The sequence below is a fragment of the Bos javanicus genome, chromosome 9 (assembly GCF_032452875.1).
Source record: "Bos javanicus breed banteng chromosome 9, ARS-OSU_banteng_1.0, whole genome shotgun sequence".
Lineage (NCBI taxonomy): Eukaryota > Metazoa > Chordata > Mammalia > Artiodactyla > Bovidae > Bos > Bos javanicus.
In genome coordinates, this window is record NC_083876.1 from 91,842,038 (window position 1) to 91,856,278 (window position 14,241).

General features: G+C 46.9%; 1 protein-coding gene across 6 annotated transcripts in view; it reads left to right on the plus strand.

Annotated features, from left to right (window-relative positions):
- Window positions 1-14,241, plus strand: part of TIAM2 (TIAM Rac1 associated GEF 2) — a 239,432-nt gene that overhangs the window by 186,572 nt on the left and 38,619 nt on the right. For 4 of the 6 annotated variants that reach the window (XM_061428385.1, XM_061428388.1, XM_061428386.1 and 1 more), the window contains one exon: window positions 2,018-2,121. The exons of 1 other annotated variant lie outside the window; for it this stretch is intronic. In XM_061428385.1, coding sequence (XP_061284369.1) covers window positions 2,018-2,121 — 104 coding nt within the window. Of the gene's footprint in view, window positions 1-2,017; window positions 2,122-3,238; window positions 6,113-14,241 lie in introns of those variants that run through there. One more of the 6 variants, XM_061428390.1, reaches the window with a different exon arrangement.

Genomic DNA, 14,241 nt, shown 5'->3' on the forward strand with positions numbered 1-14,241 from the left:
TGCCCCATCCTGTACCCATCCACCCTGTCACCTGAGACATGAAAGCCACACTCTGCCTTCATGCCTTCCTTGTCTGCATATCCTTTCATGAAATAGGTGGCAAAGAGGAGACCCGTGGAGTTGACTTGCACAGACTCTCTGTTCACTTGACTTCCATGTGTTCATGCTATTCTGCATTCATTTGGATCCTTCTTCCTCGTTCCCTCTCTGTTGCTGTGACTTCTGGCCTGTTTTTCTGCCCAAGTCCCGCCTTCCATTCAATTCCTCTACCCTTGGGCTACCTTCCCCTCCCTGGCCCCCACTATCCCCTCTTAAGACTTTGCTGAGGTGTCTGCTTTGCTCTGAACGCTGTTAGGGCCCCAGGGAGAATTAACTTCCTCCCAGAGTGGCCCTACTCAGCCCTTGTGGCTTCTTCTCACGTCATCTCTGGTAGTTTGCTGTGCTTGTTTTCTGTCTCCCCCCTCCAGCATCAGAAGCACATCCTGAGAGCAGGGACTGCGTCTCATCATCTTTGTATATCCAGCACCTTGCACAGTGCCTGGAAAAGGGCCTGTTCTCAGAAAGTGCGTGTTGAATGCATGGATGGAGAGGTGCGTTTGTGCTGAATACAGTAGGAATGTGGCCTGTTTTCGCTTGGTTGGTCTTCCTTACACAGAGGTGCGTGTAGCAGCCTCAGTGGTGGAGGACCAGTGGTGCATCACGTTTGGTCTAGAGTCTGACCTTGCTTCTCACGTGGTCAGCCTGTTGGCAAGTGGACTGTTCTCTGGTGCGGTGTTAGGGGCCTGGAGAGGTGAGTTCGGTATCCCCATCTGTCGTTGCTTCCTAAAATTTGCTCGGGGATGGCCCATGCTTTTGTGATCAGCACTGCATTATGGGGCTAACTTACTCTACAGCCACCAACAATGAAGTGTGGCTTAGACAATGTGGTCCTTTTCTGGATGGAGTTGGGGTGTTAGAAGAAGAAAAAGGAAGAAGAAATAAGAGCTCTAGAATTCTGTAGACCATTAAGACATTTTCTTTAGGTCTCCTCTTGTGTAGTGATTGGTAATATCAGCCTGGATCATGGACCAGCATTTCTGTCCATGAGTTCCATCAACCTCCTAGGGCTCCCATAGCTTCTAAAGGTCTACTAGAGCCCACTGTCCTTGCCCCCCACATGCTGGATGGTTTGCCAGCGTCTATCCCTGTCTTTTATGCCTAGATCAACTCAGACAGGTATGAGTTTTATGGCTTGTTATAGTTAACTGGAATCAGAAACCATATGGTTTTGCCTACTTGAGGGGAAAGTCTACTAAATACAAAAATTAGAATGAAAACCTGTGTGTGGTTTTGATAGAAGCTGGTCATTTCATCTTTCTTGAGTTTAATTTGAGAACCCCTGGAAAGAACTGTTGAAAATAGTGTACATGTATAAGTGCAGATTGGAAAACCACATGCTCTGCTTAACCTTTTATATCATTTCTTAACCTTTTATATTATTTCTTAACCCTGACTCTGGAAGTTAAGAAGATTTGCTGTTCCTCTTGGGACTTTCGATTTACATTGCAATTGTGGTTGATGCCAGAAAAAGAACAATTATGCTTGCAAATGAGCAGGTTGTGGGTTGTAATAAGAATCTATGGTGCTACATCCCTGGTTTACCCAGTTATCCTTTACCATCACTTAGCCAAAAATAAAGGGAAGTGAGCAACACTTTATATAAAGTACTTAGTGAAGTTTGCACAACAGTCAAGTTTGACAAAATCAGCCAGGCATTTAAGTTATTGTTTTGATTGGTCATTGGCCTTCTTTGAGCAAACAGTCAGATGATGCTGCTTCCATTAGCCAGGGCCCAGGTCTATTTCAGAAGCCCAGCTGTGCATATGCTAACTACTGTATCACTGAGGACCATGATGTCCTGCCTTCTAGGTTTTCATTTTTTCCTTTGCTCTCTTTGTCTATCTGAGCCTTTAAGCTAGTCACTACCATTCTGTGCAGATGGCCAAACTCGCCTATGTTTTTGTCACTTTTCATGCAGATTTCAGCAACGTCCCCGATGTCACAACTGGCCTGAAAAGGAGTCAGACTGATGGCACACTGGATCAGGTTTCCCACAGGGAGAAGAAGGAGCAGACATTCAGGGTAAGACTGTCCCAAATCTTAAAGAAGGACATAGCAGGCAGGTATTAATTCCTGCCTGCACCTGAGGTGGGGGAAAAAAAGATGGAGTTATCCTACCCCTAGGTCCAATGGCCAACACACTTTTTTTTTTTTTTTTTTTAAAGAAAATAGTTTCCTTCTTTATTGAAAGTGAAGTTCTAGTAGGAATCCTTGACTCTGAAGAGCAGGGCAAATGTGGCCATTCATACATTAGGGTGGTTTGACAAGGAGAATCTGTGTTCAGGTATTCTGAAGGTCACATAAAATGACTAAAATTTTCCTTTACTACTTTTATTTTGCTGAAGGTTATTTTAAGGATGTTGTCTTTTTGTTGTGGTAAAATACACAAAACATATGATGGTTTCCGGTCATAGCCATTTTGAAGTGTATGTCAGTGGCATTAAGTGCATTCACGGTGTTGTGTAAGCCATCACCATTTCCAGATCTTTTTCATCCTGCCAGGTAGAAACCCTGTACCTGTTAGACAATAACTGCCTATTGATACCACCCACTGATCCCATGGTAACCCCCATTATACTTTCTCATTTGCCTGTTCTGGTTACCGCATAGAAGTGTGGTCATATAATATTTGTCCTTTTGTTTCTGTGTAATGTTTCTGAGGTTCCTCCGTGTGGTAGCCTGTATCAGAACGTTACTCCTTTTATGGCCAATTAATATTCCATTGTATGTATATACTACATTTTGTTTATCCACTCATCTACTGATTGGATCACCATTAGACTGTTGTGAGTAATGCTGCAGTGACACCGCCATACAAATATCTGTTTCAAAGCTTGTTTTCACTCCTTTTGGGTATGCCACTCGGAGTGGAATTGCTGGGTCATGTGGTAATTCTCTGTTTAGCTTTCTGCGGAGCAGTCCGACTGTTGAGCTCAGACCACTCTGCACCCGTTTCCTGTTCCCACCAGCAATGTATGACGGCTCCTATTTCTCCACATCCTCACCAATGCTTGTCACATTCCTTTCCTGCGTTTTTAACTGTTCTTAGCTCTCTGGAGAAGGCAATGACAACCCACTCCAGTACTCTTGCCTGGAAAATCCCATGGACAGAGGAGCCTGGTAGGCTGTAGTCCATGGGGTCGCAGAGAGTCAGACACGACTGAGCGACTTCACTTTCACTTTTCACTTTCATGCATTGGAGAAGGAAATGGCAACCCACTCCAGTGTTCTTGCCTGGAGAATCCCAGGGATGGCGGAGCCTGGTGGGCTGCCGTCTATGGGGTCGCACAGTTGGACACGACTGAAGCAACTTAGCAGCAGCAGCAGCCAGCTTTCCTTTCAGGAGTAGTCTGTCTGACATGATGTCTTTTAGTACAGAGTCCAGTTTTAACTGACTTTGAGATTATTAATGTTTTTTCTCTCTCACTTTCATCTTAAATACAAAGCAAGAATGGAGGAAATATAAACCATCACAGGCATTTGAATAAAATATACAGCCTGGCCACACCCCGGTTGGGTTTAAACTAATGCTGCCAGGAGCTGGTCCCTTCGTCATGGCCAGTGGCACAGCCTCGAGTGACTGGTGGCCTTCGTAGTGGGGCTGGGGGGATGGGGTTAGAGCTTACCAGCTTCAGGGCCGATTCTGGTGGCTCCTGGCACCTGGTCCTTACCTCTCTTCCCTGTTTTTCTTTCTCACCCCCTGAATTCCTCTTCCTACCCCATTCGCTATCCACTTCCTCCAAAATCTCCCTTCTCTTTCTTCCCAATTCCTCATGCAAACCAATTCCTAAACTGCTTTCACTGGTCTGGTTATACCCAGGAGGCAATTTCTTTTACTAAACTGAAGTCATACGGATTTTTAGTCTTTCTGCTCTGTTCCAACTCCGGTTGGTTATTTACTTTTGGGAATCCAGTGTTACAGCTCAAATTCGTCATGCATGTGTATGTATGAAGCAGTGGATCCTAGAGCATCAAATGGATGTGTTTGGCTTGCATTGTCTTAAATTTAAAGAAAAATTAATTTATACTTGGCTGTGCTGTGTCTTGGTTGCTGCATGTGGGCTTTCTCTAGCTGTGGCCAGTAGGGACTACTCTTTATTGTGGTGCCTGGGCTTCTCCTTGCCGTGGCTTCTTCTGGCGGAGCTGGGGCTCTAGGCACATGGGCTTAAGTAGTTGCAGTACAGGGGCTCAGTCTTCCCAGACCAGGGATCGAACCTGTGTCCCCTGTGTTGGCAGAAAGATTCTCATCCATTGTACCTCTGGGGAAATTTCTCTTAAATTTTTTAAACAAGGCAAATGCTAAGGAAACCCTCAAGAAGCTAGGCTTCTAAGATCGTGTGCCTGGGGGCACTGGCACAGGGTGGCGGCCCGGGGGTGGGGGAGAGTCATTGATGCCATTAGGGATAATGGTTTCCTCTCTGCTATAATCTGTTTGAGTTCCATGTTACAATTCTTAAGAAGGAAATGCTTTTCCAAGTTTTATGTTAAGATTCAGTCCAATAAATCTGCAGAAAGTTACCATGTTGAGGCTATTTCCATTTCTATTACTTAACAGCACTTACCATAACTAAGCAAAGGTTTATAAAATGAGCATCGGGGCATCAGTTAGAAACTTAGGAGTGAAAGATGCGGTTCAGCTTGAAATTGGAGCCCTCTGAGCTCATTTTCATTTTGCTAAAATGGTTCAAGGGTAAAGCAAAGGAATGCCAAGGAATACAGAAGAAAGAAATATTAAAAAAGAATATTAGCATGTTAAGCACTTGCCGTCAAATTCCTCTCAAGTCTAGAGCAGTTATCATCTCATCTTTTTCGAATCTGAAGATATCTACCAATAATAATGGATGTCAGTACATTTTTAAAACATTCTGGCAAATGCATTGCAGCTACTGAGTTTACATATTCTTTGTTCCTTGGCAGAGAAGAATCTGTGATCATCAGAAGTGATCACTGCGATGGATGGTAGTGAAAAGGAGGTTTTGAACTGAAGAATTAAAAAATAAAATTTCTGTTATTTTTAGCCGCCTAGGAAACAGTGGGTTACATCCAACAGCAATGCTTGTCTGTTTTTCAAATGGTGATCTGGGAGTTCAGTGATGCGTGCCCAGTGTCCGATGGCCCTGGCAATGTCCCCTGGTGCCCACAGGAGGTGGTCACTCCCCAGAGGGGAGACCTCCTTGTTTCCTGGGCTTCCCATGCTGGCCCATTAGCCCTCTCGGGGGTCATTAACTTCTGTACAGATAAGACCCTGGTGGAACCTGGGCTGTTGGGGGTATTTTACTCACCGTATACTAGATTTGAGAATAAGTAATAATTTCCCTTGAAAATCAAACGCAGCCTGGCTTGATGAAGCGCAGCTGTAAGTAGGGCTTTTGACAGCCCCACAATTTCTGCAAATGGGTTATAATTGATTGCCTTCTTTCTCCTCAAGGGTGCCTATTACTGTCACGGCTCTTTGTGTGCCCCGTCACCCTCCCCTGTGTGGGGGCCTCCCCCCCCCCCCCCCAGTATTGTTAGCAATTAGCTTGCACTATTATAACAGTTTGGAGTTTGAAAGGAATAAACAGTTTCTTTGGGGGGTGAGGGGGTTGAAGGAGTTTCTGGTTTGTTCTGGGAACTTGAGGTGTGTGAAGCGGTCCCCACAGAAAGCCTGCTGGTGCGGTTTGCTGCCTCTGAGCTGGCTGGGAAGATGCAGCACTGGTGGGTGGTGGTTCTACCGTCTCCCTATGTGTCCTGACCTGGCACCTTTCCAGAGCCAGCGGGCTCAGGGCGTGAGGTGGAAATCCGCAGCCACCCCCACCCCCCCGGCTGCCTTGGAGGAAGAGCTTGGTGGCGCTAGGATGCCCTTGTGAATGTGACTTGAAAGAGCAGTTTGGGATTTTTTTTCCCCCTCCGCCTGGGATGAGAGTGAGAGAGAACGCTTGTCATACTCACTTCCCAACAGCCGACTGTAGATGGAATTGTTGCTCCCAGAGGGAGCAGATTTCTCTGAACTTTTCCTGTCTAAGTACAGCACGTAAGTAAACCGAGGGATCTGATTCTCAGGGATGTGGGTTCCGGATCCAAACGCAGGCATGCGTGCGTGGTTTTCTTTTCTCTGTCTTGAAAGTTGATTTTTCCTCTGAAATGTTTCAAGGCGGTTAGGCAGAGAAGATAAGCCTTTCTTTCCAGAAGGATCCTGGCAGTACTCTCCAAGCACTCTTTATAGCTCAGGTTAAGAGAATCCTCAGATAGTCGTTATTTGGTGGCATTATCAATTTGTCCTCTCTCTTTCCAGGGTTGCATAGGTCTCTAAATGGATGTCTGAAATAATAGTCCTGTCTTTTTGAAATATAAAGAAATCAGAAAGAACTAGGGAAATTTTGAATATTTGCTCTGTAAAAGATGTTTGAAAAGAGAGAAGGATAATTTGAAGACAGTAAATAATTTTAGGCTTTGTCAAATTTTCTTGGAGCATTGTGCATACTTGTATTGGGCTTAATGCTTTGAAAGAAAACCCACAAGACTGAAACCTGTTTTCTACAAGGTAAGCAGCGTTATTACTTTCATTGTTCATGATTAAGTAATCTTTTTCAGCTTTTTAGAATAATTTTATGTAATCACCTAGGGCAGCTTTGGCAGTGATTATTTTTGCAGTTTGTAGGCGTTGTTTTGGTAGAACAGCGAGCTTTGAGAATCTGGAGACATAGAGCCTTGACAACTGTGTGTTGTGCTCTTTGCAATTTAATCGCTTTAGTTTGTATTGTGTCCTGTTTAGTTTTTCAAGGTAGAAAAAGGGCCATGCACTGATGATTAGGTTTTGGTACCCGGCATGATCTTAACTTGCATTTAATATTTAATGCCTGCTCACCCATTTAGCTTAACCTTTTGAGTTTCTCACATGGTTTGCTTTTAAGAGCTTGCATTTCTAAGAAGCTAAAGGAAAAGGATTCGTGGGTCACATGATTTGTTTTCCAGCATTTTAAATTATATGTCTTTTTTACCTTTCTCTGAGTAGCCTGTGTTATTTCAGGATCTCCTGGTTGTAAGATGCTTTGGTTAAAAAGTCAAGCGCAAGTAGAACTTACTTATAAATAGTCTTTCCACATGGCTGCTATTCTATAGATTAATATAATCGTGATCCTTTTTCAGAAACTAAACACACCAATGTCTAAATGCATGCCATCTGACATAATTCTTAAAGGATGAACAGAGAGGTAGCATCTTTGAAGTAAACTGGTCCCTGAGAAATGAATTGGGGTCTGATTAGTGAGACAGTTATTTTTTTGCAGAGATTCAGTTCCAGGTAGACAGGCAGTGGTACAATGGAAAGAACTCTTCATTTCATTGTAAGAAACTGGAATTTGTGTTCTGAGCCACCAGGCTTTAACCACTGTGTACCCTGGGGCAAGGTACCCAGCCTTTCTAATAAGCCTGTGTGTCTTCATCTGTAAGTAAAAATAACAGTAGTCCTAAACCTGTGTTGCAGAAAGGATCTTAGATGACTGGAAGCCCAGACATGAGGGATTATTGGGCGAGCAGTCCCCCTCCCCGACCGGTTCATATATTTGCATGTTCTGAATGCTTTTCCATTCTACTCATCTAATGCGAGACAGTCACCAGGCTGCCTCCCGAGTCTTCCTGAAGTTAGTGTCTGTGGTCAAAGCCTGCTGAGCTGTCCCATGAGATAAAAAAGAATGGGAAACCAAGGGCCTCAACCCTTGAGTCCTCTTAGCTCTTTGTCACCTGCATGGAGACAGAACCTGCCCATCTTTAGCTTAATTTTCTTAGGTAGAGTATTTTGAATTGATGACCTTTTCTAAAGGGTTGTTCAAGTGACTGAATAAAAATGGTGTATGTTAGGTTTGCCTTTATCCTTAGCAGGCGTGAGCTGTGAGTGTGAGATACTTAGAGGGTCTCGTAGACTGTTCACTCTTTGCAAGAGAAGCATCGCTTCAGGGCAGAGGGAGGCGCCGAGGACACAGAGGACTCAGGCTGAGAAGGATCAAAGTTGAGTTGAGTTTCCCATCAGCCCTCAAGCACATCATTCTGCATTTCTAACACCTGTTTCCTTTCAGCAGGCACTTGGTGGCAAGTTGGTGAACTCGTTTGAAATGACTGGGGTTCATTTTCATTGGCTTCTGCAAGGCCGTTTGATCTCTTTGTAGTTTGTTGGATTTTTTTGTGGGGGAATTTCCCATTTTCCTAGCTTCAGGATATTAGCCCCCCACTTTTCTTGGTCTGTCCTTGATCATTCGGGCTGATATGCCCGGGAGATGCTGAGTCTCTGCTGGGAGTGGCTGGAAGGGACATAGCTGACCCTTTGTGGCCACGGATCATTCATACTCTCTGTCCCGCTGGGTTCGATGCCACCCACAGTGTCAAAGGAGAGAAGGCAAGGAAGAAAGATAACCAGATCTCAGTGCTAGGGCGATGCTCAGGCACAGGGCATCGCCCAGTGATGATGCCCATGAGCTGGGCAGCGTCATGCCCAGAGCGGGCTGTTGTCTGGCCTAGTCTGGGACAGAAGGGCATGTCCAGTGGGCGAAGAAATCTCACTGGTGGTGGCCTCTCCCTTTCCATCCCTGCGGCCATGGGCTGGGGTCCTCAAGGGGTCCGTGTCAGGAACACATCCCTGGACAGAGCCCCTTGGCCAGTGGCAGTCACAGCTGGCTGAGCTGTGGGCCACCTGGAACCAGAGACTCCTTCCGGTTGGGGGATGCCCAACAAGTGCCCAGCGGCCCAAACGCCCTGCTGGGAACCTGGGCCGGGATGGGGGGCCCACCAGATGCTGCGAGCTGGCTGGGGGGTACTTCATGACCCTGGGGTCCTGTGCACACAGGGGAGGTGAGGCGCCACATGCAGGCAGCAGGGCGTGTGGGGCCCCCAAAGACGTGGGTCTCAGCTCGGGGAGTCCTGGGGCCACTCCTGCTTTCCTGGTTCCATCTATGAGGTGGGGACCCTGAGCCCCAGAGGAGCTGCAGGTGCAGGCTTCCCCCAGCCACTCCCCCTTGTGCCCTGGCGTTGTTGAGGGCGCTCCTGTGGGCACTCTGACTCAGTTTCCCTCTGGGCCTCCCTTTGCTCCTCTGCTGTCCCCTAGCCTCCCCTTCCTCCCGCCTGTCCCCCGCTTTCTCCCTCCCCTCCAGGCTCTCCCATTTCATCCTGTTTTTTTTTTTTTTTCTGGAAAGAAGTAAAAGGTGTCACGGTGAGGCATCTGCAGTCACACAAGGAGGACGAGAGAGGAGGGGCTGGGGTGGCCGCGGCTGAGTCACCCGCGGGCAGGCCTGCCAGGTGGATGTGGCTCTGGATCCACGGGCTGACGGGGTGATGACACACGCGGCCTCACACTGCAGGGTAATGACTCACAGGAGAGCGACTTGAAGACGCCCCAGGGCCCAGCCACCCAGAGTTGACCCTGACGACAGAGACCGCAGGGACGGGCGGCCTGGTCTTAGGCTCATGACCGACCAGCCACCCTGGATTCTGTTCCGGGCACCTCCTTCCTTCTCCTGCCCTTTGGAACAGCAGGGCCATGGTTTTGCTCCCGTGTTCTCCACGGTGAGATTGCAGAGGGCTGTGTTGGTCCTTCCGAGGCACACAGAGTAGCCCGCTGGCCACCCCCACCTCGGGGGTGCACAGGGCGCTCGGCCTGCTCCTCGAGGTCTCTCCCTTGAGCCTGGTGCCTGGATGAGTCCAGGAGGGCTGCGACAAGTTCCCTGTGTTTGTGCTGGTTGAGGAGGGGCCATGCGCTTTTGGATACGGTCGTGGGAGAAGTTGTAGCAGTTGTAGCCTCCCTGAAGCTCGCAGCCTCATCCTCCTTGGTGTTTAGCTACTTTTCTCCATCTTTACTTTCTTTCTCGGTCTCCCAGATTGGACAAGGACTTACGGAGACTTGAGTATAGCTTTGGTGTTTGGAGAGAAGGGAGGGAGTCTGAGTTTCTCAGGCCAACCCCTAACCTCCGTAAACAGCGCTGGTAGGCTCCCAGCGGAAGCCTCCTGGACATGGGGTGGCCTCACGCTGAAGTCCCTTTGTTCTCGGACCAGTCATCTCATGCCTGCATCTGTGCAGCTGAGGGGCGGGTCTGTCCGTCTTGGCGGCCCATCCTGGCTCCGGGCGTCTGTAGTCCCTGACACCCATCCCAGTCTGTCTTTCTGTCCAAACATGTGACCTAAAGTGGTCTTTTGTTTGACAGTCTTTTCTTCTCATGAAGACAGAAAGCTGCTTAAAAGAAAAAGAAGTTTTAGAAGAATCCACTTAGACTGAATACTGGGGACTTAATGGTCTTGCACAGAGTTATTGATGTTATTTAAGGTAATGGTAAGTGAAGGTGGGGGCATCGTCAGAGACTTTATTCCCGTATCCGCTCTAGGCTTTCCCTCTCTTACTTTGTTTAGGAAATTATTTAGAGCAGACCATTGGAGAATCTGCTGAAAGCTATCAATTCAGTTCAGTCACTCAGTTGTGTCCAATCTTTGTGACCCCATGAAGCAGCACGCCAGGTCTCCCTGTCCATCACCAACTCCTGGACTTCACTCAAACTCACGTCCATCGAGTCGGTGATGCCATCCAGCCATCTGATCGTCTGTCGTCCCCTTTTCCTCCTGCCCCCAATCCCTCCCAGCATCAGAGTCTTTTCCAATGAGTCAATATAGACACTTAGAAAATTGCGTCTTAGAAAAATGCATATCATACAGATACATATGTAAAAAGTCACCCATGATTCTAGGGAGCTCCTTGATCTTACGACATTTATCTGTGGATTCCCCACTTAGGAACTGATGAACTCTGGGTTCGTGATTCTATTTATTGATATATTTGGGGTTTTCATGGCTGCTTGGGCTCTCCTCTAGTTACAGCAAGAGGAGGCTACTCTTCATTGTGGGGCATGGGCTTCTCACTCCGGTGGCTTCTCTTACTGTGGAGCACCAGCTCTAGGGCGCTCTGGCTCCACTAGCTATGACCCGTGGCCTTAATTGTCCCACAGCAAGTGGAATCTTCCCAGACCAGGGATCGAACCTATGTCTCCTGCATGGCAGACTGGTTCTTTACCACTGAGCTACCAGGGAAGCCCTCAGAGTAACATCTGAATCATCTAGCTTGTCTTGACTTAATACGGTGAACATTACAGAATCAAACATCAAGTACCTACAATAAGACAAGCACTGTGTTTGTGTCATCAAGTGGCACTTGAAGTTTGTTTTCGTCTTCAAGCCTGATAGGTTGTGTGGGGCTGGCTCTCAGTGCTCTAGTGTTTCAATGTGTTAAGAGACTGAGGAGCATCGGATGAATGACCGCCCCTCCCTGGATTGCACGCATCGCTAGGTTGAGGCGAGGAGACCACGTTGATGGTGGTGGGTGGATGTTGCTAGATGCCCACCAGCTGTAATGTTGTGTGCTGGGTGTCGGAGCATTTCAAAAAGTTTTATTTTCTGTAATTGGTGGGGAAAAAAGTGAAGTTGGGGGGGACAAGCATTTAAATTTTGATTCCAAAGCAGAAATGTGTGAGACTCATTTTTGTAAAATGAATAGCTGTCTGGAGGGGCCAGGAGGCAGTGGTTTGAATGCTCAGTTTTAGCGGGGGGATCAGGCAGCTCGTGTGTGTCTCTTTTGAGAACATCACCCCGGCCACTTCTGCATCAGCAGGGGAGCTGGTCACAACTGCTGCGTTCTCCTTCCTTTTCTTTTGAAGGAATAACAGCCGCAATTATCATCTAATTTTGACTGGCCACTGTTTGGGCACCGGGGATCTTTATCCATCTTATCTTTAATATCTGCCAGGCGTGGGGGTATCATCACACTGATTCTTCATCCCTTTACTGAAATCTCCTTCACAAAGGTGCTCTCAGCTGTTAGCTCTTGCTGAGAGCTCTGAGCTAGGCCTTTACTTGTTCTGTGTTCGTGGAGATGGTTGAATGAACACTCTGATTGTGCTGCGTCAGGGACAGTGTATTTGAGTCTCAGTGCTTTTTCGTGTCTTTCATCACTCATAGCAGATTTCTCACCTTTGGATAAAAGTCCCAGCCCCACGGCGTCACCTCTTTCACTCTAAAGAAAAAAAAAAAGGTTCTGAGAAATTGTTTCGAATCATTTGGCGATTTCCCCCGTGCTCTCTTCTTTGATAGGATTTCTTTGCCACATCCTTGGGGCTGGGCGGCTGAAGGCATGGAGGTCAGGGGCTGGGGAGGGACTCTGCCTGGGATCCCTTCACACAAGCAGATATTTGTGTCTTTGGCATCTTCCATCCCAGGTTCCTAACTGCTGAGAGCAAAGATGGGATTATTAATTTTGTAAACCAGTCTCCTGCTTTTCTTGATAATCGCATGAGGAACATGGCAGCAGAAAATGTATGTGTCATATAAGATGTTAACGTCAGGGGAAAGGGAATGAAAGATACACAGAAACTGTCCTTGACAACTCTTTGGTAAATCTCATGCTTGTTGTTGTTTAGCCTCTAGTTGTTTCTGACTCTTTGCGACCCCGTGGACCTTTGTCCATGGGATTTCCCAGGCAAGTGTATTGGAGTGGGTCACCATTTCCTTCTCCAGAGGATCTTCCCGGCCCAGGGTTTGAACCTGCATCTCCTAAATTGGCAGGTGGGTTCTTTAGTACTGAGCCACCAGGGAAGCCCAAATCTCACATTATTTCAAAGTGAAAATATATTAAATGTCCAAAAAATATATTTGTCACTAATAACGGAGCCAGAAGAAAACCGGAGGTATGTTTTTACAGATGCCCTCGATTCTTTCCGTCTTTTCTCCCTCACGTTCTTTTGTACATCACCACCTTCTTCTCCCTCTTCTTGTTCGTTCAGCCTCCAGTGCCTCCCTCGGTCCCATGACTCACTTTCCTTCACACCCTCGAATCCTTGGCCGTCACCTAAGTTCTCTAGTGTTTGCAGAAGACAGATGTCAGATGAGAAAACTCTTTGAGCAATTGCTTAAGAAGTACTGGCCTGGCATTGCACTGGCTGGGGGTTTCATGCCAACTGCTTAGAAGCTACCAGTGTTGCATAGCTTGAGGAGTCCTGCTGTCTTCCTCCTCTCAAGCTGTTTTGAGCTGGCTTTGGAGACTAGAATCCATTTCCTTCTCAGTTCAGCAACCATAAGATAAAGGACAGTCAGATGAGAAGCCTGTCCCAACCCCCACATGGCCTGGGGGCTCTGGGCATCCGGGTGGGTCCAGGCATCCTCTGCTCGCCTCTTAGTAGCTTTGCGAGATGCGAGACGTTGAATGTCATGATTTTATAGACGATTTTCCAAGATGGAAAGACTGATGATCAAATCAGTAATCTCAGGTGAGACTTAAAAACAATTTTCTATGTCTGAGGCTTTTAAAAAAAGTTTTATTATTGAAGGATAGTTGATTTACTGTGCTGTGTGAGTTTCAGGTATACCACAAAGTGAGTCAGTTATACAGAAATGTTTTATATTTACATTGAATAATAGTCACGCTGTCTCTGTCTCTCGCTTTTGCATGAGTGTCTGTCTGTCTGTACGCCCCTTCCCTGTGTCACCTGTTCTCCTCACCCTGGGGAAGCATGGCTTTGGTTACTTTGTACTTACCAGCTTGTATTTTCTAGAAGTTTGATCAGAATTGCTAAACCATTTGTTAACATGGACATCGTCCCAGTTTATGTGTTATTACTTCATTTCTGTTACTTAGGGCTAGATTTTTGAGATGAAAGTGTAGTCGCTCAGTTGTGTCCGACTCTTTGGGATCACATGGACTCTAGCCCAGCAGGCTCCTCTGTCCATGGAATTCTCTAGGCAGTAATACTGAAGTGGATTGCCATGGCCTGCTCCAGGGGATCCTCCTGACCCAGGGTTCCAACCTGGTCTCCTGCACTGCAGGCAGATACTCTACCATCTGAGCTACAAGGGATTTTAGGCATAGGTTGGTGCTAAAGTCTCAGATAAATGTGTATGAGGTGGGCACTGTTCCATATGAGATGACTATTTTGAGACCCTGTTAATAAGAAGCAATCCAGAGTAATGTAACAGACTGGATGATCACATTGCTAAAATCCAGCAAAAAAAATTTAAACTACAAGTAAGAGGAGAAGGCAATGGCACCCCACTCCAGTACACTTGCCTGGAAAATCCCATGGATGGAGGAGCCTGGTAGGCTGCAGTCCATGGGGTCGCTGAGGGTCAGACACGACTGAG